This window comes from Dermacentor andersoni, chromosome 1, assembly GCF_023375885.2.
Source record: "Dermacentor andersoni chromosome 1, qqDerAnde1_hic_scaffold, whole genome shotgun sequence".
NCBI classification, from domain to species: Eukaryota; Metazoa; Arthropoda; class Arachnida; order Ixodida; family Ixodidae; genus Dermacentor; species Dermacentor andersoni.
Genome location: NC_092814.1, coordinates 51,490,590 through 51,515,755, shown reverse-complemented (window position 1 = coordinate 51,515,755; position 25,166 = coordinate 51,490,590). Strand labels below are relative to the sequence as shown.

Below are 25,166 nucleotides of genomic sequence, written 5' to 3'. Positions count from 1 at the left end.
CACATGTGCGCCCCAACAACCGCTCCGAGGCACCCGCCGGACGAACGGCGTGCGCCGCGTGCTGGAAGCTGTAGGACGAAGCGCCGCCCGTTCGCGCGTGTATATAAGGAGACGCGCGGTCGGCCGCGGAAGGCAGACGGTAGGAGTGGCGGTCATGGCGCAGCGGCGCGCACTTCGTCCTCCCGCGCTGCGGTTCGCGCTCCTGCTGCTGGTGCTCGGGCCGCCGTGCCACGAAGCGTGCCGTGGCCTGGCCCAGTACCGCGTCACTCTGGCCACCGCCTGGACGGCCAGCCGCTTCCCCAAGCACTACCCGCAGTGGAGGCCCGCCGCGCAGTGGTCGCAGCTCTTCGGTGCGTATACACACGCCACTGCATGAATGACGCGCAATGCCCGCGGAGGCCGTTCTGATCGGCAGACGAGCGGACGTTCACCGTCACTGGCCATGCACTAGCTTCGCACGAAACGAACTGGCTCATAGCTGGGTATACGTTGTGGCGCAAAATACATTTCTTGAAAAGGGACAGAAGAAAGGAAGACAGTGGAGCGCTTCACTGTCTTCCTTTCTGCTGTCCCTTTTCAAGAAATGTATTTTACGCCACAAAGTATACCCAGGAAACTAAGCAACACACGTGTTGGTTTTTCAAGGCCGGTGCGATGCGCTTCCGTCAAGTGAATGCCGATGGCGCTATCACGCTGCTTTTACGCTTTGCTAGTTAGTAACAAGCTATATTTTTCATAGAAGGTGCATAAAACGTGTATAACTAAACTCGGGTCTGTGTTCTAAACGTAAACAGTTCCGACACTCCATCGAGCAATGTGCCTCACGGTTAATACATCTACCCCTTTTCTCTTTAATTACGATCATGTGCTGAAATGCCTACGAGGTAATTAGGAAGTCGGCATTTAAAAAGGCGACTTTGTGCCGGAATTACAGCCAAGAAAAAGGATTTGGTTTAATATGGTGTAGCAAGTGTTCTGTGCGTGAGGTTACAGCGTCACAGAACATGCAGATGCTCGAATGTGACATGACCTGTGCAACGCGGCATAAACTCCCGTGCTGAGATACTTTCTCTATATACATAGAATCACGCGGATGTGTTAGGGCAAATTTTTGCGTTCCAGCCCTTCCAAACGTGGAGGGCAGCAAAGCAAAAGCACCATATAGAGCTCGCCGCAACCTGCTCTTGTGAGAAGAGCACTTTTATAGAACACTTGAGATCGCTCATATATATATATATATATATATATATATATAGGGAGAGAGAGAGAGACAGATATTTTCTTTATTGGCCAGACTGTTGCTATCGGGAAGCAAAACATCACATGAAATTCTCAGATCAACCGGGACATACAGCTTCACATTTTGTATGATCGTTTTATTGCCTCAGAGGAGCGCTGTGGCTTATAGGAAGTTTCGCCCTGACAAAAACCAGATATCAAATATAGGCGATAGTACTCTTACAGAGAACACTGCGTATGAAAATTCGCCATATAAAGGTAACTTGATGTATACCAAAAGCTTCGTATATGTGAACAACATGCAATTATTGCTATCTACGCACTTGAGCTCTGTATGGCTTAACTGTATGGATATGTGCTAACTAACCGTTTATAGCGAGGGAATCGCACCTGAATTTTGTTGAACGAGGTTGTGCTGCGACATCGGCGTCAGCAAAGATCAAGAAACCTGCACATGCACGTACAGCTTGCCATCGCGTCGTCGTCTGGCGATTAAACGTTGCATTTGCCCGCGTCACGTTTTGATCCCCAGTACAAATGATACACCCTTTACTTTTGTTCGCACCCGGCGACCGTGATCCTAAACAGCGGGGTAACTAAATACTTCACAAACGGTACGTGCACACAATGCATCTATGGAAGAAATATTATTCCAGGGCTTGCGTTTCTATCGTAACGGGTCCGCTAACTATTGTGCACGCTGTTTTGTTCAGAGTGCTTCGTTCAAGTGCTGTTTCGTTCAAAGTGCCAAGCAGTAGCCGCGCGATAGCTATATCACAATATCAAGGCAATACTCGCGCGGTTTCGCGCACTATCATTGCCGGGAAAATTGGCAGTGGGCCACAAACAAGAAAAATATGCCTCGGTTGGTTGTTCCTAATTGTATGACGACGCAACCCACTTGGGGTAATAGGCCAAGGATCACGAGCGCCGAAAAAATGTAAAACGGACGTTGAGAAATATCGTATTGAACGAAATAAATAGGTCAAAAGTTTGAAATGAGGAGTTACCCGATACAAATTTGCATTGAATAATGATAACTAAATATATTAATGTAAAGCAAATCGAGAACAGGAGGAAATAGAAAATTTACCATGCAGCTCTTCTTGTCTCGCTCAGGAAGCCTAAAATGGCTCCACAAAGCATTCTTGTGGTTAAAACGCAGAGCGGCAGCGCCGAACGAAAGGACCATGGACTTCAAGAGTCGAGTTCCCGGCAAGCTTTCCGAATGGGATCCTACAAAAGTATTTCCATTTGAACTAAAGAGAAGGGTGTGCAGAAGTGCGCATATAATGAACGAGGTTATAGTTTGAGGAAGCGAAAGGTGTCAGTGGGGTACGCTGTGTCCACCAGGCCTGCAATGCAGCGCGCTAAAGCAGTTATCTTCTTTAATCTCTGTTTTCCTCTCTGCCTGTCCTGCGTGCGCTTTGCTTGCACTTCATGCATGCCTCCGTTGCGCAGTTGGGTGAAGCTTCATTTTCGCAAGCCTTCGACGCCGGCCAATACAGATACATTCTTTGAAAAAAAAAAAAAAAAAAGAACGGGCGATCAATCCGTGATGTTTTAGAATTTGTTTCCCACTGTGAACTGCAGTCGAGTTGCGGCATGGAGGAAGAGTAGGGCTTGCGTGAAGAAAAATGTAGTTACGGCCAGGTGGGCTCATCAATTGGGTTGTTTGGTATAGGTGATCATTTTTTTTCTGCGTCAACTAACACTAACGCGTGGTATATATATATATGTATATAACGGCTGTAAACGCGCTGCACGTAAAATTAGCTTTCCGACGAAGATCTTGAACTGTAGGAGAATTTGAAGACAAAGCATAAGATACAACAGATTCTCCAGTCTTACAAGAACGGGCAGCTTCTTGTTGCCAGCCAAAATTCATAGAGCGACACCGCTTCCGATAAACTTGCAGCAGAGGAGAATGGGCGAAGTTAATGTTGGGGTTGTAGGATTCGGGAGTCGTGGCCTCAGAGTGTGGCGTCACACAGAGGGTCGCTTCCTCCGCTGGCCGATCGTAAGAGCTCCTCCAGGGCCCAGAAAATCTCGACTGGCCAGCTCTGACAACCGCTGGTCAGGATGAGAATGGCTGGTGACAAAGAAGATGGTTTGTCTCTCTGCAACAACTCCAAACTCGAAATGCCTACAACCATCTCAATTGTTTTTCCAACGTTGTCATTAACTGTCTCGTTACTTCCCTCTACTACGGCCTATCACTTTCCAGCAAAATTCTTTTGAGTTTCTGCCCAGTTTCTTCCTGTTCGCGTGCCTAATTTCTTACTGTTCCTGCCTAACTGCCTCCTGTTCCTGCCTAATTACGTCCTGTTCCTGCCTTCTTCTTAGAATTCTGTTACCGAGATGTTAGATGACTTTCAAATCATTGTCACTTTGAAGAATGGTTTTACGAATCTCGGCTTCCGTTATGTTTTCCTCTACTACTACCTCGAGCTCGTCACACAACCACAACAGGTTAGCTCTCGTCAAACTTCCTAGGACCATGGCCCCTCACCAGGTCGGCCCATTTTGAACTGACAAGCGCAGAGCATACAATGCGCAATAACGATCGTGTCTGCAAAGTATTACATCGCTACGCGCCGCGGAAAGATCTGAAATTTCAAACCGAACACCGTTTTCCCTTCTCCTCACGGCGGGGCCCGTGAGGAGAAGGCGGGGCCCGTGACGTATGCGTCACGCGATCCTCGAGGTCCAGTATGGAAGAACGCAGGGAAGGAATTCCGCTTGCATAGGCTAGACGGGTGGAGTGGAGAGAGTGTCTCACTTGGCAGTGGAGCTCGCCCCCTGAAATCGTGGGTTCACGGCACGGAAGGAGCTGATTTGAAAAATTGTACGGCAGAACGCTCCCTAGAGGACACACAACAAATTCCAGCGTATAACCGAAGTTTGATATGTGGCCTGGTAAGGGGCCGTTTAAGCATTGGCTCTGCCGTCACACAATACTTGCTGCGATACCCACGCAAATCAGAATTCAAGCAAAAGATCCCCAGTAATTCAAATCCACTAATCCAGAGAAATTGAAGTCTGGTAAATATTATAGCCAAAACCAAACGCTTACCCACAGAAGCAGCACCATGTCATTATATGGTCCTTCTCCGCCGTATCCGTTCAGTTGCAAGATGCGGTCATTCCCTAGTCGCCTTGAACTTGATCGGCATACCGGTCGGTCACCACGTCCCAAGGTCCGTGAGGTCAATCTCACCGCTGCCTACCAGTTGTAGGATTTGGGAGTCATGGCCTCGGATTCTGGCGTCACACAGACGGTCGCTTCCCCCGCTGGCCGATCGTAACAGGGTGCGGTATGAGGGAGGACGTTTGCATGATGAGATTATCAATTCCACTGCGCTTAAAGCGATTTGCTGTTAACGAACCACTTTTGCAAATAAGAACGCGATATATTAAAGAGAAAACGTCTGCGCTTGTTAGTAGATCTGCATGACGGAAGAAACAGCACGAGAAATGGTACTTCAAAGAGCAGACAGATCAAAGCGCATGTCTTGTCCGCTCTTTCATGTCATGAATTAAGGGCGCAGTTCTTACTCCGAAGCCGGAATACGCTGCAATGCGTCGATATGTAAACGTGATTGTCCATATGTGTGTTCAATGGAATGTCACAAAATTGAGGGCGCTATGTCGTGGGTCCAATACCGGCCGCGGCAGCTGCGTTTCGATATAGGTGAAATAGATTTAAGTGCACGTCAAAAAACCGCAGGTCGTCAACATTAATCTGGAGCCCCCCGCTATATATCCGGCGTGCCTCATAATCAGAGTGTGGTTTCGGCGCGTAAAACCCAAGAATTCCATTTTATAAATTAAATTGAGGGTGCTGACGTCGATGATCAAACACGGTACTGAATAAATTTAGTTTTATTTATCTCATCTTTTTTAGCCATTTCCGAGATCAGTTCTCACGAGGCGGAAATAGTCGGCAATCTCGCGGACTTGGTGAGTGCTTACGTAGTTCCTATATTATTTGTCGCAAGATGGATGACTGACCAAGTTAATCGTCCGAATTTCTGTCTCCACGCAAGTGAATATAGCCTGCAGCGTTACAGTTCACGGCGTCTATATCGCCTAATGTCCAACCGCGTTACTCGTCGCCGTCCGCTGGGTGGCCGGCTTGAATTCGTGCCACTAGTCACGCGAGTTTGTCAAATGCAAATATGCAAATTGTTTAGAAATAAATCCGCCACATTTCCATCGCCCTCCTGTGGCGTTGAACAGATTTACGTCAGAATGGGCGGAGAGTATGTGACGTGTTTCGTGTTGGTAAACTCGATAGATACCCTTCCGGTTTTCCAGCGATCAACGGCTGGAGATATCTGCCGGAACATTCGCATAAACTGCAGAGTAAACTGAGTAGATAACCTATAGTGCGAGATCGTTTCGGGAGTGTTCAAATAACCGTGTAAGGCAGTACCGCTATAAACAAATCAAGTTACTGCGAAAATTACAGGTAACTGGTTATGTAACTAGTAGCCTGTAATTTTCACAGTAATTTTATTTGTGCGCGCTTTCTCTTTTTTTTTTTTCTTCAGAAAAGCACTACGCAAGGCAGTTATTCAAGAACGGTACTACTCCCACATTTGACGCGATACAGCAAATTTAATTTCGACGGCCGGATCTTAAGTCGCACATAGCATGCCTCCCCATTAAAAAAAAAAAAGAAAAGAGGAAAATTCAATACTGGGCTTCTCCGTGCCAAATGTGTCCTCATCGACTCGTCGTGTGCCTTGCAAAGAGGTCGAATTTGGTGCGTCAAATTTGGTGCGCCGTTATCGCTAATAGGCTTTCTCCAGCGCCTTCGATCGGTTCGCAACGTTAGATGGTCGGAGAGAGAAAAAATACAAAAGAAAAAAAAAGGGGGGGGGGAAATAAAGAAACAGAGAGAGAGGGGTCGTAACAACGGGACTCGCTGCCGGCACCGCGCGTGAACGCCGGCGGCGCCCTTGGCATTGCGTCGGCGGCGATGACATGCAGCGGTCGCTCGTAGGCCGCCCCGCGGCTGGGCACAAAGCCCCTGATGGCCCACACGTGGCGACACTGCGCCGGGCTGTCGCGGCCACAGCAGATGTGGTGAGGATGGCACCTTTTTTTCTGCTTGGCCTTTTTTTTTTTTTTTTTTATTTTTTTTTACCGCGCACCCAACCAATGCACGGTACTGCAGGATGATTTGTGCATTTCGCCCCCATCGCTGCAGTGCGGCCGCCCCGGCTGGGATCGAGCCTTCGACCTCTGCTAAGCATTCTTTCAAACCCCTATTTTCGTTCGACTGGTGGAAAAATCCTGATTGTTACTGGAGGAAAATGAAGTCGAACCTCACTTTAATTGAATTTCGCGCCGTAACATCCGCCGATACGGCAGCGTAACGTCACGGACGTAAAAAATAAATGATCTTGTTGCGCCCGTTTTAACTTCGGAAAAGCGATGAAAACTTGCTAGGCGTTGCTTCCTTTATAATGCTAGGCCATCCTTATCCTTCGCTAACTAGTTGACTAGACCCGATTAAACGCTCTTTAAATTCATGACGTCACGGGAAGCTGGTGCGGCAACTTCAGGTCCCGTCTTTTGTTAATATTTACTTCTTTCTGACTTGCCAAGCCTCCTATAATGCGTCGAGAGCTGCCGTTTTTCTATTGCAGAATCGCACTTTACTAATGCCGCGTAACTTATTATTCCTCGTTAGTGCCGCAAGCATTAAGTGCGTTGTTAATGATTATCTTGCCGGCGTGATCAGCGCAATGATGATTCATCAGGTTTCCCTTAAGAGAGAGAGAGAGAGAGGGAATAAGGGGACACACAGGTAGGTTAACCAGGTAGGAATATCTGTTTTGATACTTTGCACTGGGGAAGAACACCTTAGACTTCTGTCAACCAAAGAACCAGGCAAGATTCCGTAAAGGCTACTCAACAATAGACCATATTCACACTATCAATCAGGTGATAGAGAAATGTGCGGAATATAACCAGCCCTTATATATAGCTTTGATTGATTACGAGAAAACGTTTGATTCAGTCGAAACCTCATCAGTCATGGAGGCATTACGGAATCAGGGTGTAGACGAGCCGTATGTCAAAATACTGAAAGATATCTATAGCGACTCCACAGCCTCCGTAGTCCTCCATAAACAAAGCAACGAAATCCCAATAAAGAAAGGCGTCAGGCAGGGAGATACGATCTCTCCAATGCTATTCACAGCGTGTTTACAGGAGGTATTCAGAGACCTGGATTGGGAAGAATTGGGGATAAGAGTTAATGGAGAATACCTTAGTAACTTGCGATTCGCTGATGATATTGCCTTGCTCTGTAACTCAGGGGACTAATTGCAATGCATGCTCACTGACCTGGAGAGGCAAAGCAGCAGGGTGGGCCTAAAAAATAATCTGCAGAAAACTAAAGTAATGTTTAACAGTCTCGGAAGAGTACAGCAGTTTACGATAGGTAGCGAGGCACTGGAAGTGGCAAGGGAATACATCTACTTATGGCAGGTAGTGACCGCGGATCCGGATCATGAGACTGAAATAATCAGAAGAATAAGAATGGGCTGGGGTGCGTTTGGCAGGCATTCTCAGATCATGAACAACAGGTTGCCATTATCCCTCAAGAGAAAAGTGTATAACAGCTGTGTCTTACCAGTACTCGCGTACGGGGCAGAAACCTGCAGGCTTACGAAAAGGGTTCTACTTAAATTGAGGACGACGCAACGAGCTATGGAAAGAAGAATGATGGGTGTAACGTTAAGGGGGGGGGGGAGGCAATAAGAAAAGAGCAGATTGGGTAAGGGAACAAACGCGAGTTAATGACATCTTATTTGAAATCAAGAAAAATAAATGGGCATGGGCAGGACATGTAATGAGGAGGGAAGATAACCGATGGTCATTAAGGGTTACGAACTGGATTCCGAGGGAAGGGAAGCGTAGCAGGGGGCGGCATAAAGTTAGGTGGGTGGATGAGATTAAGAAGTTTGCAGGGACAACATGGCCACAATTAGTACATGACCGGGGTAGTTGTAGAAGTATGGGAGAGGCCTTTGCCCTGCAGTGGGCGTAACCAGACTGGTGATGATGATGATGATGATGATGATGATGATGATGATGATGATGATGATTGGGAAAGAGAGAAAAGGGGAGGATAAAAGTTGAAGGAAGAGAGCAAGCACACCATAGCGCTAGCGCAACACAGTGCGAAAAAAAAAATACGCTGAAACGTGTACTGGCTCGCACATGCAGGCCAGCTGTCGTCAGGACACCAAACGAAGCTGCAATGGGTTCCTGCAAATTTCGGTATCGCAATAAACACAGAAGCCGACAAACTGGCTAGATAAAGTAGATATGGGCATAATTCCGCTGTTGTCGCACTAAGGGCTGATGCTAAAATGAGAACAAAGTAATTATGCGAGTCTATAATTAAGGTTTCTAGATTAGAAGCCAATTATATTAAGTCTACATTTAATCCCCATCGGCAGTTTTATATTTCCGTTGGTGCTGGCGGACACATAGACTCATTAATCGTCCCTGATCGGAAGTGGCGTGTTCAAGTAGCTTTTTGTGTCGTGTACCTCGTTCAGCTTTATATGCCTTGTTGCGCGAGTGGCCACTCATGGGAGCATGTGCAGCACGTTTTCCCACACGTTCCCAAGTTTGAGCAGCCAAAACGTAAGCAGCGAATCGACTTGATCATCGCGCTTTCACTGTACATAAAGTTGCTTGCATCAGGAGTAACGTTCGCGTCGTTACAATGATCTGCTCTGAAATCCCTAATAACCTTCTTTAATGAAAGTGATATTGTATATATGTATTAACACTTAGCATATGTCCTTGTGTGTGTTTTTTTAATTATTTATTTTGTATTACTTCGATGAATTGATTGATCGATTTGTGTTTAATTGCAGAATGTGCCGCTTTGTTTATTTATTTATATTTATTGATTGTTTACCGTTTATTGCCAGAACGTCTTTTCACATCACCTCATGTTATCTTTGATCATTGGACAATTTATAGTTGCCAGCATTTACAATTACCCCCCCCCCCCCCCCACCTAACTAAATCATTCGCTCACACTCTGCTTTTTTGAGGGTGCGTTAGCCTGGCAGGGTTGCTACCGCTACTTGCCCCTCCCTCATCCTACTATAATGCTGCTGTCACACGGGCAGAGTCGATTGACGTCGAACTTTTTTTGAGCGCAATGAAAGGACAAGGTGTAATCGAGAGTACAAGGTTCGGAATCGAACGTAATTGAAAAGTAATCGATCCACACTGAGTTCGATCTGTATTGACTTCAGCACATTCGAATATGTGTCCGTGTGACAGGTGCATTACCAGGCTTGTAAGCAACGAATTACGTGTAATTAATTACTTGTAATAAATTGCGTTTTGTGGTAATTTTGTAATCCAACGATTACTGAAACGCTGTCCTGCAGCTGCGCCTTGATAACCTAAGCATGCCAGGCTGCAGATTCGCCCACCTCTCTTGAAAGCCCGACCTCTGAGCTTTTCTCTTATCATAAAACTTCTCTCTCTCTCTCTCTCTCTCTCTCTCTCTCTCTCTCTCTCTCTCTCTCTCTCTCTCTCTCTCTCTCTCTCACTTGGAAGCGCTTTTATGTGGCCTTCATAAGCAGTAAGAGTTGCTAATGAATTATTCCTTGCTTAGCGCAGTCTATCACTTATCCGATATAGACAGTTCTTGGCCGTTAAACGCATGTGGTTACTATTCGTTGGATATCCGGGTGTTTTATTTCAACGTTAACAGAATTTTTTTTAAATCGCTTGTGGTACATAGCACAAATCTGCTTATTAATGTGGATCACTCGAAAAGGAGGACATTACTTAGGCTTCAAATCAAAATGCATAACTGGCTAATTAACAAAATTTCGCTAATCAACTTTTTACCTACATCAATTTAGGCACATATTGCAAATACATGAACTGAAGCCAGTGATTTCACAAGGCATTTCCACTTGGAACGAACTTTGTAACTTGCACCAGTTTTGAGATATCCACAGTGAAAATTGCGGTAAAAATCCATCGTTGTTCCACTTACTTGGCAAAACTGCGTTTTATGCATTCAAGCTCAGAAGTTACTGGAACACCAATGCATTTTGTCGCAAACCTTGGGAACGCATATCTCGAAACTGGTGTCATCCTCAGAATTCGTTTCAAATGGATATGGCTTTCGAAGTCACCAGATAAAATTCATAAATTGCGCTATGTGCCGTAAAGTGATTTATTAAAAAAGCCAATTTAAACAGTCGTTAATTAGTCAAATACTCATTCTGATCTCTCGAGCAAATGTTCGCCTCTGAGAGTATCCTACCTCAAGAAGCAGAATTGTGCTACCTGCTGTGATTAAAAAACAAAAAAAAATCGGAACTTCTATATGGCGATATGGCCACTTGTACCGTTGATGCCAGGGAATCACCCATGGGGGATAATTCAGTTTCGATAGCACCGCGATCATGTGGTTCTCAGCGCACGTCGCCACCCCCACCAACCTGAACGAGGTAGCACACCGCTCTGCGCGAGAACTTACCCGCCGCGCAGAAGCGGAGACCGCCTCTTCGAGTTCGGACATCCTGGTTCAAAACACGCGAGAACACTTGGTCAGATATAATGACATCACCAAGCACTACCAGCTAGGCAGGCGGTTAAAGTGTTCAAGTCTGGGTATAACGTATGTTCACAACACAAATAGCCCTCTCACACAGGCAATTTCGATCCTCATCCAAGTACATCTGCATCTAAGTTTTTAAGCGCGATCGAAGCAACAAGCATAAGTTGATTTAGTAGGAAAGAAGTCAAGCATGCTTGATAATGACTTGTGTTAGTGCACGGTCTACATTGTTGCCTCTTTGCATGGATATCATGCATGCTCAAAAGTGTGCCAGGGCTAGAAAACCAGCATACCAGGGCGAAAATTCGGGCTGATTGGGTTTTCATTACCATCTAATAAAAGCGCGTTAAACGAGGGACGAACATAGAAGAGACGTAAGCAACGCTTACTTCCTCTTTTTTTTTTTTTTGCTCTCTCCTTCAGAGAGTGTACATTTATACTCGATACAGCACAAGAAACACCGTTTGCATCATACGCAGAAACACATTTTCCTTTTCCATCCAGAAGGGTTGCTCACACATTTCTCACGAAGGCTGGCAAATCGAATCTGCTTCGATAATGTATCCTGTTTTTTTAAGCCTTTTTAACAACGCGGCATGTTGAAACACCGAGCGCGCACCCGCACCGTGCACAGTAATGAGCCAGATTTCCGTGTTTGTACTTATCTTCATTGTACTGTGCACATTCCTGAGAAGAAACTCTAGTACGGAAGCTAGTAAACGCTTGAGTTACTCCGCGTCAGGCAAATAGCACGAGTGTCTGGTAAGGCTGAGTCATTGCGTGTGGACACCACTTCTTTAAAGCGCTAGCGAATCACATCTTAGCTATTTTTCTCTTAACAAGTCTAGAATGTGTGCAGAGTCATATTAAAGCAGATATTGATTAGCCCGTGGCTCACGCAACCAGCACGTGTGTTCGACAGCAAACGTTAGCTTGAAGTACAGTAATCTAATACAATAAACTCCCGTTAATTCGACCTTTCGCTTAATTCGAACACACCTGAAAGTCCCGGCGAGCAATCACATTGCTATAGGAGGGAAAACTTGTTTAGTTCGAACCCGAAAGCCTGCCGCTTCGGTTAATTCGGCCATCACCGACACCTATTCAGGTGCCCGTGGCGGTTACTGAATTCTCGGGTTTTGCGTGCCAAGATACCTATTTGATTATGAGGCACGCCGTAGTGTGGGACTCCGGATAAGTTTTAACCACCAGTGTATCTTTACCGTGTCCCCAATGCACGGGACACGGGCGTTTTTGCATTTCACCCCCGTCGAAATGCGGTCGCCGCGGCCGGGATTTGATCCCGCGACCTCGTGCTTAGCAGCTCAACACCACTAAGCCACCGCGGCGAGTCCCGTGGCAGTTAGTAAAAGGTTGAAAGCAGAAGAAATTCAGCAGACAGCGCAAGAAATTCAGCAGACAGCGCTTCTGGTTCCCTAGGCGACAACAGTGACGGCAGCAGCCTGTCCTGCAGTGATTAATCACGATGACTCGTGCTGTGCCCTGAGCGATGTCTCTTTTGACAGTTTTGTCATGCCGACGATAGTGTTGAGGTTTGTGGGCGACTGACGGACGACGACATGTATATTATTGTAAATTTTGCATATCGTCCATACTGTACTTAATCATCCTGATTTATATCGACAGTCCAGCATGCGAGGTCTGCGGCACCGAAGAAAATATCGACCACCTGCTGTGCCACTGTCCACGATATGCCCCAGAAAGACAAGAACTTGCTAACGCTCTCCAAAAACTGGACAATCGACCGCTTTCTGTGCAGGTACTGCTGCAACACCGCCGCCCCCATCGCTCGTCGGCCCATAAAGCGGTGAAGGCGTTATTGTGCTTCTTGAGGACGACGGGCTTGTGTGAACGTCTGTGATTATTAGAGCAATTTCTATTCGACCACACATGTCAGCGAACTCACCTATAATTTCCTTCTTTCCTTCCCTCCTCTCTCTCCCTGTCATCCTTGTTTTCCCCTTTCCCATTTCTCCGGTGTAGAGTGGCCAAGCGGACGTTATTCTGGTTAACCTCCCTGCCTTCTGCTTTTCTCTTTCCTCCCTCCCCCCCCCCCCCCCCGATTTAAATCCGTTCATTTTGCCACGGTTAGTTCATTCGACCTTTCGGATAACTCGACCAAGACTTGCGGTCCCCCAAGAGTCGAATTAATGAGAGTCGACTGTACAGTCATCAGCGACCATTTCACGCGCGATTTTCAGCGTAAATAAGCATTCTTTGAATATGGTTAGCATGTTTTCCGCGTCTTCATTCTACAATATGATGACGTTGTCAATTGAGACCAGGAAGTGTTCGACTAATCAACAACTTTTAAAACAATACACCGCAATTGAGGGAACTGAAATGGCGTTTGTCCTGCGGCGCTAAAACCAAATAACTATGGCGGCAAGACACCGACCAATGCACACACCTTGCTTTTGCAGATAAAGACAGTCTCCCAACTCACGTACGTCGAGTGCAATTAAAAAAATTACGAACTCTAAGAAGTCGCCCACAGGTAGCCCAACGCTGTTCTGAAAATTAAAGACAGCGAAGTGACCAATGCTCTCTCTTACACACTTCAACATTAAATCTCATGTGTGCACAGCGCAAAAGACGAGGACTGAAGGAATAACACAACACAGGTGCTGTGGCAATAAATGTGATATGCGCTTTCAAAGGCTTCATGTGAGCGCGATAACTATTCTACGCCGATATTGCAAGACTAAATAAAGTTTTGTCAACTGCTTTTGCGAGAGTAGCGGCTTGTCCCACTCTCAGCCCCATTTTCGAGAACTCTCGTGCCCTAACCCTGGCGGAGCCCGAATTCGCGACTCCAATTCCCGGCGGCTGCATTTCCATGGAAGCGGAATGCAGAAACACTGGTGTATCGAGCGTTGCTAGCACGTTTTCAACTCTGAGCCTTCCACTGGGAGCTTCCGTCACGGCACCGGCCTTGATTTGGGTCTCGAAACTGGAGTTCAATATCGGACAAGCGCTCGCACAAATGTTTGCAGGCGTGAGCCACAACGCCAGCGTGCACATTTGGCGCGAGGGTCGCCTGGCGAGCGAGGGCGTGCGCCAGTTCGCCGAGCACGGCCACGTGGGCCGGCTGAGCAGCCAGCTGGCGCAGGGCTTCGGCGGCGTGCTGGACGTTTTCCACGGGCCAGCCATCGTCAAGGGCAGCGGGGCATCCAACGCCGCCTTCTTCGCCGACGCACGCCATTCCAGGGTCAGTATACACCTCGGAGGCCCAGCGGCACCCGAGACGCTTTGAAAAAAGAAGGAACGCTTCGAAAAGCCATCTAACAGCGGTCTCATCTGCACTTTACGAGCGGGGTCCGTTTGCTGAAATATGCTTACCCCACGACGCAGTTGGGTTTGGTTCGAGGCAGAAGTATCGCTGCGGCGCGAGCGCGCTACCATCCACGCGATCGCGCAAACTCGCTCGTCAGACATGCGCCTGGCTACGGGGGAATCACCTTCCGCCACGGCTGCTTTGGTTGCACGATAAAGAGTGGTCCAAATTAATCAGAAGACATCCACTACGGCGTCCCTCATAAACCCCACTGTGCAGTTTGGGCACGTTAACCACAATGTAATTAATTCGGAAACGGCGCCGTCGCGCAGATGTTCGGCGTCGCTGAAGAAACTCTCTCGACGGGAAAGAATGGTTCGATGCTGCCTGAGATCATGCAGACACAGGGACATGCCACGCCGCGTAAAGCCCATGTAAGCCCCATTTGAGTTCGTCATATGTAAAGTCAGGGCTGTTGTGTGTATTTTGATAAGATTCGTTTCATTTTTTTTTTCTCATTCTTTTGCCTTTCTTTACTGCTCTCCGGAGCGCCGTCGTTGTCTCCGGAATCGGCCTCTCGGAACGACGGGTGATAAGAGATATATATAAAAAGAAAAAACGTTATCCTTCGCGGGATAAGCGCGAACGTGTGTAACATTAATTCTCTTTTGATATACTCATATTATCGTTGGATCACATTTGAGGGTATCATACTCAGTACGCGCAGGGCAGCACAGAATATCCGTCGATTCAGTGTGGCGTATCGCCGCAGGGCGTGACACCACTCAAAAGTGAAAGTATCCCCTAGAGCGATCGATCGAGAATATACGGTCCCTGGCAAAACGCTTTGGCAAGGTAATCTTAATGAGTGACTTCGATGATTTCGCGCCATTCGTCACGGTATAATGCACACGCATAAGTTCAGCGCCGATAATGCACATGCGAGTATACTGAAGACGCAACGGCTGTATTGACGTGGCACGAAGACAGGCGTGTGCGGCCGTATTGTCTAATGATTTATTTAATTATTTATTCTTATTACCGGCACACGCCGTATACGGCTGATCCCGCCGACAACAGTGGCGCGACCGCCTGCGAGCCCATGGCGAATGCAGTGGCGTAGCTAGGTCGTCTGGCACCCGGGGCCCATAGGTCTTCTGTCACCCCCCCCCCCCCCTCCACAGACTCCTTGCACCCGGGGCCCACGGCCCCCCCTATTGCTACGCCAATGGGCGAATGACTTAATTTGTGGGGTTTCACTTCCTGAAACTGCGCCGCATACACACCGCAAATGAATACAGCGGAGGGCTCCGGGTTAACTTTGACCACTTGGGGTTCTTTAACGTGCGCCCAATTATAAGGCACGCGAGCGTTTTTGCAGGAACGCGACCTTGGTCGTGCTCAGTCGCAGAAGGCCTCATCCACTCAGTCACGTACCGCAGTGGGTCATTTCATTTTATTATGGCTAACGACTAAAACGTACGGCGAATGACGTATGGCGAATGACTAAAGCAATAAAAGAAAAATGAAGTGGGCCATTATAAATTCAGTACGGCCTCTAGCTTTTGCTACGCACGCTGATATCGTAGCAATGCAAGCGTGGTTGCAGCACACGGTGCGGATGGTACTGGCTGTCACACGCTCGCGGCTGTTAAAGGGACACTAAAGGCAAATATTAAGTCAAGCTAAAGTGACAGATTAGTGTCCGAGAATCTCTAAGGCGTCAATATTATCTCGCGAAGAGAGCCTTAATACTCGAGGAATTGAGGTAAGTGCAGGACATGATTAGAGACTCTTCCGGGACTTTCAAGCACTTGCCCGATGACGAAAGCACTCCTCAGTTAAATTATCACTAGCACTCAACCACTCGTCGCAAAAAAATATCCTGGCATTGTATTATAAGACGAAATAAAATGCTACTTGTGCAATTCTATTTCACTATTAGAAAAATGAACTCATTGAAATTACCTTTGATGACGACGCGAGCAGTCGAAAGGTTTCGTTTTCGCTCGACTCTGCACCACCCACGCTTTCGCATTTCTTTAGTTTCGTTGTCGCGTAGTGCTGCGCTGATTTTGCTGGCTCGCGAAACTTGCACAAGCTGCAAGTAGCAGAGAATTCAGCTTCCATGTGAAGTCGCCGGATGCCCGAAAGGTCTACGCCATTGGCCAAAAAGCAGCTGCAGCGGCGAGTCATAGAATAAAGAACCTGGGCGAATACGCCGCTCTGACTTTATCTGTGTTGGCTTGGTACCGCCGTCTGTCGGGCGCCGTTTTACTCACCGACGGCAGCAAAGGACGGTGGTGGTGTATGCAACGTCACCACTCCCCCATTGGTGGCGGGAGATTTGAAATTCGAAAAAGGTATTCGGGCCCTTCAGATGCAATTTTCTCGTAAATTCAGTCTTTTATTGGCACGAAACAAGCGTCGCGAAGTTTCTGGAATGATATTTAAGCAGTCCACGTCGACTTAATAATTGCTTTTAGTGCCCCTTTAACACGTATTTTGGAACGATTTTGGAACTATGCATCGCTAGCTGGGAGCCTCTGTGTGATGGTTCACCCTCACGCCGCGGGTTCATGCCAAGGGCGCTTACTGTGCCGCGCATTAAAGCGGTCTCCCATAGAGCAAGTGGGCCAAGGATAGTACTCGGCCCGTGTACTATAATGCTTATGGACTCTAAGGAAATTCCACAGATATGAGGAATAGAGTTCCACTTGTTTTACATTAAAAATAATATCATGAAGTTCACGTCCCTAAACAACATACAGGCTCGAGAGGCGTTGAAGTGAGGGGGCTCCGGTTTAATTTTGATCATCTGTGGTGCTCTTTAATGTGCACCCAAAGTATGTGAAAGCGGAAACGGTAGAGTTTTTTTGCAATCGACCGAAGCAGACAAAGAGAAGTACTTCCGCTCACAGTTGTCATCAGTGTGCCTGTTGGTCTTGCCGTCGCATGTGTTTCTGCGCTTTATTTCGCTGTAACACAGGCTATCAACCAGATGCCTTAAACACACACTTTCAACAGGAAGTCACAAAAAGAAAGAAAGAAAGAAAGAAAGAAAGAAAGAAAGAAAGAAAGAAAGAAAGAAAGAACGCTTTGCGCGCAGCAGGCATGGGCAGGTGGAGAAGCGAAAAAATAATGGAGCCAAGGTTCTTTATTACTGAACAGTCGACAGCAGCTCTACTCCGGCTCAGCTCTAACGTTTCGCGAGACCGCGTCGCGCAGTGACAGACGCTGTTCATTGGCGGTGCTCTCCTTTACGCAACTCGTGAGTCTCACCACAGGTGTCGGCCATGTCGCGGCTGGTTCCCAGCCCGGACTGGTTCGTGGGCGTCGACGGACTCGAGCTATGCGGGGGTGGCCGCTGGCGCGACCTGTTGCTGGTGGACGCACATCCGCTAGACGCCGGCACCGACCGGGGCCTGACGTTCACTGCACCGCGCTGGCCCGCCCAGCCGGCAGAGAACGTCTCGCGCATCACGGCCCGCTTGCCCAGCCATCCGGGAGCCTCGTTCCACTACCCGCACCTCGAGAACCTGCCGCGCATCGGCGTCTTCCAGTTCCGCAAGCTGCGCGAGTACGCCTCGCACGGGGACGCCTTGGCAGACCAGCCACACAGCCATAGGGAGACTGCGGCGTCGGGAACGATGGTCACCACCCACGCACCTTCCGCAGAACCCAGCAGCACCACGGGCAAACCACCGACGGACGACGGTAATGGTGCGCCGAGTCACAGGAGGCCTTTTATTTATTTATTCTTCCTATTTTTTTTTTCTTTTTACGTAGGAGTGGCAGCACTCGGTTAATTATTTATAAGTAAACAGGCGAATGCAGTGGCTTTTGCGCGTAAACACATACAGCTGTCCCGAGCAGGTCGTACTCGCGAACTGCACGGACGTAAAAAAAAACGATAAATAGTTTTTCTCTTCGACGGGCATGCAGCGTGAGGGCGCGCCCGACAGAGCGTAATCGACCACGGCTTTGGCGAAGGTGGCAGGAACTTGAGAGCGTGAGCCAGGGTCTTGCTAAAACACCTGCCCGCCATATACAGAGATACTATCACAGTTTCACTTGCGTACGCCATTTTATACTGGGGACAATCAGTTGGTGGGAATACTTTTAGGGCTCGGCTGACTCCTCGGCGTCGGATTATGATATGTTCAGCGTACCGCAATACGGTTTCTTGCGCGTGGACCGTTATGTGCAGCTTAGATGCCTTGTCTATAATCCCGCCCCGTGCGGTGCCCTACAACGTATATATTTTCACGCGGTTCCACTTTTATTTCTCAGATCAGAGCGCTGACACATCCCTAAGTGATAATGATTAATGGCTTATAGTGCACAACGTTCCAGAGCAAGGGGCCATATGATGGATTCTGTTAGGGCTCCGAATTAGTGTAGACCACTTGGGGTGCTTTAATTACCACAAGCGCTGCAGGGAATCAAACTCGCAGCATCGTGCTCATTAGTATAGAAAGACATATATCATCTTGAGCCACCGACAGCCGGTGACAATCACAGTATCTTCGAGTGCTAGCGAGTCGCCACATGCATTTTCGCAAACCGCGTGCATGAGAGAATACACAGGGTGTTTTTTTTTTTTTTTTTTTTTTTAGCTGCACCAAATTCTTTAAATTAGAAACATATAAATCATGGTAATGTTATGTTTACCATTCGAGTTACAGACTGGCGACCTCTGGATACAGAGCAATTACCGCAACTTCGCTAATTACGCACGTGATTGCGGAAATTGCTCTGCATCTAGAGGCTGCCTATTCGTACACTCTAATGGTAAACATAACGTTAGCGTGATGTATATTTTTTCTAATTTTAAATATTTGGTGCAGCTATAAAAAAAGCACCCTGTATATGTGGCACCCCGCCTCGCCTTCTCTTGAAGCAGGTCAGGCGGCCTCCTCTCGAACCAGGTCATCTGGCGCAAACAGTTTCATTTGCGTCGAGTCGCCTCGTCAAGAATACACGCGTGTTGTCCACGCCAATCAACTGTCAGAAGCGGCGCGTACAAAAGCCATGCTCCACGAGCTCAGTCATCTCCGGTTCCTGCTCAATTTTGGTTTCTTTTATGACGCGCCTTATGCCCAGTGTGTCGTCGCAAGCCAGCAGCTTCGTCGTGACCGCGTTAAAATTTCCGGCGAGCAGCGAAAACAAAAGCAAGACAGGGTCAGCACCGAGCCCGTCAAATGGACAAATTGAAGCTACTTGTGCGCGGCCCGGCACGCGTCACCGACGGCACCCCCTGTCAAACAAGCCTGCTCACTGCAGAACCGTCTGCGGGCGCTCTGCCAAGCCTCAAGACAAACAATTCAGGTTGCCTTCTCTGGTTTTGTTCATTACGAGGCCGAAGGCTAGCCGGGTCGCTTTGTCTGTAGTCTCTGTATACCTGAAGAGCGCGCCAAGTTTTGAAAAGTGAAAGACAAATGTGGTAACCGCCGGTTGTATATACAGTTCGTCGCGCAGGCGCCTCGATTGTGTATAGAATTAGCGAGTTTGGTTCCACACCGCTTGCCAGATGGTCATTTTACGACATAGGTCGTTTTACAAGAGCGACTGGAAAACTTTTCGGGCACAGATCTTGGAAATGCGCGCGCTATCTAAAACATCGGCCATGAATCGGGCCGTCTTGAAATTTGCTGCCAACCGCCCGGCAAAATTTATGAAGGTGAAAAGTCGCCGCCCAAGCACTCCGTACAGATGGTTAACTAGCGAAGATGAAACGTGCGGCCCCGGTGTTTATTACTGGGTTAATCCCGACGGTTCATTAAACGACGGCTTGGTAGGCTGCCGGATCCTCGTACGCAGTTGCTGTTTGCGCTCGGCCGCACGATGCCTGTTTCTGTGCCCGGGCTACATCATCGGCGCGGCGCAGACGAGCTCGTTCCCGGTTCTGCTCGCGGCGTTGCTGATCGGAAGCTGTCTGCTCCTCAGGAGCACGTATGACGCAAAGCCTACCCATTTCGGAGCCGGAGAGAAACTGCTGCGCGCGCGCTCGGCTGCGACGGAGAGCAACGACGTCACTACTGGCGCAGCCAATCGCGCGCCTCTCACTCACTTCATCCCATATTTTCATCCCCCTACTATAAGAATCTCCTCTCTTTTTTTTTTTTTTTTTTCAGGTTGCATCGGAGCAGTTTTCGGCGTACAGGCGACAGACGGAGGGATGGACAGACGAATCGGCTAGCCATGTACAGCTTCGCTGTAATATCAACGGTTCCAGTAATTTTAGCGGATACATCGTGTCAATTCTAATGCTTGCGAATGCCCCCGCTGGCCACTACAGGTGTTATGATGAGCAGGCGTTAACGGTATGCGATCGGGCGTTTTGAAGAAAATTCTCGAGATTTCTCCTCCTGTTTCACACTTATCACTCTGCGCAATTTGTTGAGGGAACGGTATATCAACACTTGCAGAAAAAATCATTTCCATAATCGTTGCTCATCAAAGTGGGATGTACGTCCATTGTCAAACCGATATGCCTTTAAAGCTAACGCGATGACAAACCGCCTTAGCTATGCAGCCACAATATGGAGTTTGGAAGAAAAAAAAAAACAGTTTCTTCCATGAGAATAATCGTTTCCAATAAACACCAAACCACTTCTTCATTTTTCATCTGTTTGGTTGCCGCGATGTGTTTCGTCTTGACGTTTCGTCGCCTTTAACACTTTGTAACCCATCGGCAACGTGTTGCCATAAGTGCAGTACCACATCTCTTGTATGCTAGTTAGACTTCTTACCCCAACGACAACGAAACTGCTACATCGCGCTTGGATAGGTCCCACAAATATGGTAGTATCTAAGGAGTGGTCGCGAATTGTGAGAAATAATTTATGACGTCTCACAGAAAGCACGTTCCCGGCCTACTAAAGGTTTTGCATCTCGCGTGCGTGCGTGCGCGCGCGCGCGCGCGCGTGCGTGCGTGTGTGTGTGTGTGTGTGTGTGTGTGTGTGTGTGTGTGTGTGTGTGTGTGTGTGTGTGTGTATATATATATATATATATATATATATATATATATATATATATATATATATATATATATATATATATATATATATATATATATATATATAGACACGCATAGACAGAAGAACAGAGCTATAGTTATATTTCAGTGGTACGACAATAAAAGTGTTATGGTGGAGTCCAACACGCACAGCGCAACACTAGCCAGATAGAGTAGTCGTTATGGCGGAAATTAAAAAGCAGGAAGTTCAGACGAATGGTTTTAAATCAATCGCTTGTTGTTACATATTACGTGACTTTTGGGAACTACGTGAAAAACAGGACTACACAAGTTCGAGCGCAGATTATCAATAGGCATTTAGTCGAAATACATACATTTATATACTAATATAAGGTGCGCAAACGTTAAAAATTGGACCCCAATTGCAACGTCAAACAAAGCACATCAACGTTACGCGGTGAAAATAAGCTACGCACTATTCATAAATATCAAACGAATTATCCGTCGAAGAAGTCCAACTCCTTGCCAAGTAGAATAATAGCAGGCGCTCTAACGCACGTGGGGCACCTCGTGTGAATAGCGTATGGCTCGAACATGTTTAGTGTTTTTTTTTTCTATATCTTTGTACTTCCTTAGTATATTGCACTAGTCAAAACGGGTTGCACAAACGCACGACGCTACGTTGGTGGCAAGATTGCTCACCCCGGTCATGAGTACCTGCTCGTGCAGACACAAATATTTAACTATAACTTCTGAGTTCTTTAAATGTACCGGGAAGTATATTTCCCATCGAAGCAGCCGCCGAGATGCGAGCGGCCTGGCGCACCCGTTTTGCCCAGATGTCCCGCGCTTGTTTAGACCGCCGCTCTTTCTTCTCGCACGCAGATTTCTGCAAACGTCCCGTTCGCGCCCTTCGGTATACGTGCAGCTCTCCGGAAACACTCACTAGTTCACTGTAGCTATAGTTAGTAGCGCCAGACAAAGTCGGGCAGAGTTGGGCCGAAGTCCGCTCGTCGGGTTCATGTAAACGGTAGCGGGTCGAGCCGGGCAAGGGCCGGTGTGGGTTGGGTCAGCCCACAGTAAGGATGAATGGTTCACTGGATCGACTTGAAAAAGTGCGTGTGAACGGAGCTTATATCCTCTCCACTTGCTTCGTTCTCTCGCCTCGTATGCTAGCCGCTTCTGGCTATCACGTGATCTCCCGTGATCGCCGCGGATGCCACTCCTTCCACCCTCCCGCCTTCCCTGCCGGTATCACTCCTGCGCATCACTTATTGCGACAAACGTGACTGTCACTGAGACAAGTCGATAATTTTTTTATGGGAACAAACACAGGTTATCCACAGGTAAAAAGGAAAATGAATATGTCTGCATGGCTGAAGTGTCACGTGGTCATGAGTGTGCGTATGCAAAGCGGACCGCATGTGGGGCTGCGCAGGCTATTCGTCGTGCCAGGTGTCGGGCTGGTCGGCGTGGTCGGCCTGCAGCCAGACCTGCGGCCTCGGCCAGTCGCGGCGCCATCGGGGAATCCTGCGCTACCCGACCAGAGGCGCCGCTCCCTGCCCGCCGCTGCACGAGCTGCGCTGGTGCGGCAGCGCCAGGACCTGTAGGAAGCCGAACACCTACTTCCGGTGGAACCGCTGAGCCCCGGCCATGCATTAATCGCGCACGGCGCTTCGACGGCAACCGACAGGCTGGCTCCAGGCAGCGTTGCGTATACCCTCTGGTCGGGCTCGCCGCGGGAGGCTGTGATACCCAATCGTCTTCGCTACTCGTCTCAAGGTTCCTGGATGAGTTACTTGTCCAGCACGTTCGCCACTTCGGGACTGTCCGAAGCGAAACGATGTCTAGTCGCACGCCTCGTCGCCACATAGAGCTGGCAAGTAGGTGTAGTAAAACGAAATTTTGGATCAGCCTCAGCTAGCGGTCGGCAATTCATAGCATGCCCCGGAGACCATTTGTCTGGAAGCGTTGGCCCCCCGCCAGAGCAAACGCGATTTTCACACGTTCCGAAGAAACGCGACTGGATCGCGCGTGCGCATTTGCCGGTTTAAATAGATTTGGAATGTTTGGTAGTAAAATCGCAGCTCCACAACTCTATTAAGGAGACGAGCTTCGTTCCCTTCGTATCTGAGTAACGTCAGAACAAGATTAATTTCAGTTCTACGTTGTGTATACAAACAACCATCCGGTTTATATTTAACGATTTGTTCCCGTTGCAGCGTAATCGTGAACAGCGAACATATTAAACACATTCTGAATGACACAAGTACAGCTCTCTCTTACTGTGACATCATCTATGAAGGCCGAAGCTCCAATTGAAAACCATGCTTTGCGAAAATGATGATAGCTCTAGGCATCGTCCAGTGAAATTTAGGGGCGGTCGGTTTGGCCTTCCGGTGCGACCTCGCAGCTAAAGGGAGTATGCGGGCCTTCTGTAGGAAGTACTGACACATTCGGCATAGACACGCCTGCATTGCCGTCTCTCTGTCACCCCCTGTCCTTTTTCATAATTCACAAGTGCGCTTCTTTGCATTGCGCATTTACCGCGATCAACGGCGGCACGGGTCGCGGTTCAGTGCTGGCTGCACATGTTGGCTCTTGTCTCTTGGGCATCACTTGAGCCACGTTTACATTTTCCAGGTCGTATAAGAAAAGCAAATCGTGCTCGTGCGCACCGATTGCAAAAGTTGTTATGCCGCCAATAATTTGACAATCTGCCTCGCAGGAAATCTAGCTTTACAATTAAGAATTATGATTTACATTTACGGGTTTTTTTTTTTTTTTTCGGAACCAAAATAAGCAGAAGTCGCTTCACATTTCGTGAAATCGTCACCTTTCTTTTTTCCCGTATCTCATACCGTGCGTTCACATAAAGGCAGGATAAGTGCTTACATATTTCAGCATCGCAAAAGAATAACAAATAAGCGGAGCGCTTTCGGACGACCGCTGCATCGCCGTGTGCACACGATCATTGTTTCGACACAGCGTGTGCACTTCGCCACATAGCACACCGGTGCATAGTGAAGCCAGCTTGCCGCCAACGTCCAGTCCTTACTGATGCGGACATTTCTCGGACAACGCAAAATAGCCGCCTGTGAACTTGGGAGCTATATAATCCACTACACCAACGCATGTAACTACTTTTAACGATCACCCCTCCCCCTTCTCCATACCCGACCCTACTTTTTCTTTTTCCTTCACAGAACACTAGTAAACACCGAATCGCAGGCAGTTAACGTCCTCCTCCGCTAGGCGTCTGCCATGATGAACCTGATCGCATTAATAAATAGCATTGAATAAACATCTTTGCTTATCCTAATAATTTCAGCGACGTTTCTGTTAGCAAGTAGTACAAACAAAGCAAGCATTCAGACTGCTTTCTTGCAAACACTTGCACCCGTTTTTGATACTGTGCAGAGTTTGGAAGCCGCCTAGGAAATTATGTTCGGTGAAATTAAAGGGTTGAAAGACAAGCGAAAGCTTGTCTGAGAAACTGAGAACAAAATGCGGTGGCGTAATTTCTTATTCTTTTGAATCCCAACGAAGAAAAAGAAGGCTGGGCCACTTAAGAGAAAAAAGTTATTGCCTTATGTTCCGATAAAATGGGAATCACAACTAAGAGTTCTCAGTTTGAGCGCGTGCGTCGGTTGGAAAACAGGTTTCAGATAAATGTAGGACAATAAATGCTAAGCTAAGCTAAACAAGTAATCTTAACCGGTGCAGATAATTTGAAAGATACTAGGTTCTTTATTCGAGAGGATTTTTCGCTAGCTACACGACAAGCGAGCAGAAGATTGATCGAATTCACTAAACAACGATATCCAACTCTCAAACTCACTGGTTAACTTTCGCATCGGTAATAGCACCTACACCTATGGCGGTTCTTCAAATACTTCAGTCCAATCTGCTAGATAGCTAGCCGGTGATGAACGCCGTCCTAAAATCCAGCGACCATCAACTTGTGTGCTTTTGTCTTTAGGTATTTGATACTTTCGGTATCAATCGTGCACATAAAA

At 47.8% G+C, this 25,166-nt stretch overlaps 1 protein-coding gene across 1 annotated transcript; it reads left to right on the top strand.

Moving 5' to 3' along the window:
• mspo (M-spondin) lies at positions 1-24,453 on the top strand. The gene is made up of 4 exons (XM_050193199.3): positions 1-350; positions 13,885-14,099; positions 17,453-17,882; positions 22,586-24,453. The coding sequence occupies exons 1-4, from the start codon at positions 155-157 to the stop codon at positions 22,789-22,791; spliced, it is 1,047 nt and encodes a 348-aa protein (XP_050049156.1). The 5' UTR covers positions 1-154; the 3' UTR covers positions 22,792-24,453.
• The last annotated feature ends 713 nt before the right edge of the window (positions 24,454-25,166 follow it).

What these genes read in the sequence shown, in the direction of transcription:
- mspo (XM_050193199.3), top strand. Translation starts at nt 155, where the DNA reads ATGGCGCAGCGGCGCGCACTTCGTCCTCCCGCGCTGCGGTTCGCGCTC. An exon ending in GCAGTGGTCGCAGCTCTTCG is followed by an intron (nt 351 to 13,884) that starts GTGCGTATACAC and finishes AAATGTTTGCAG; the next exon opens with GCGTGAGCCACAACGCCAGC. An exon ending in CCGACGCACGCCATTCCAGG is followed by an intron (nt 14,100 to 17,452) that starts GTCAGTATACAC and finishes GTCTCACCACAG; the next exon opens with GTGTCGGCCATGTCGCGGCT.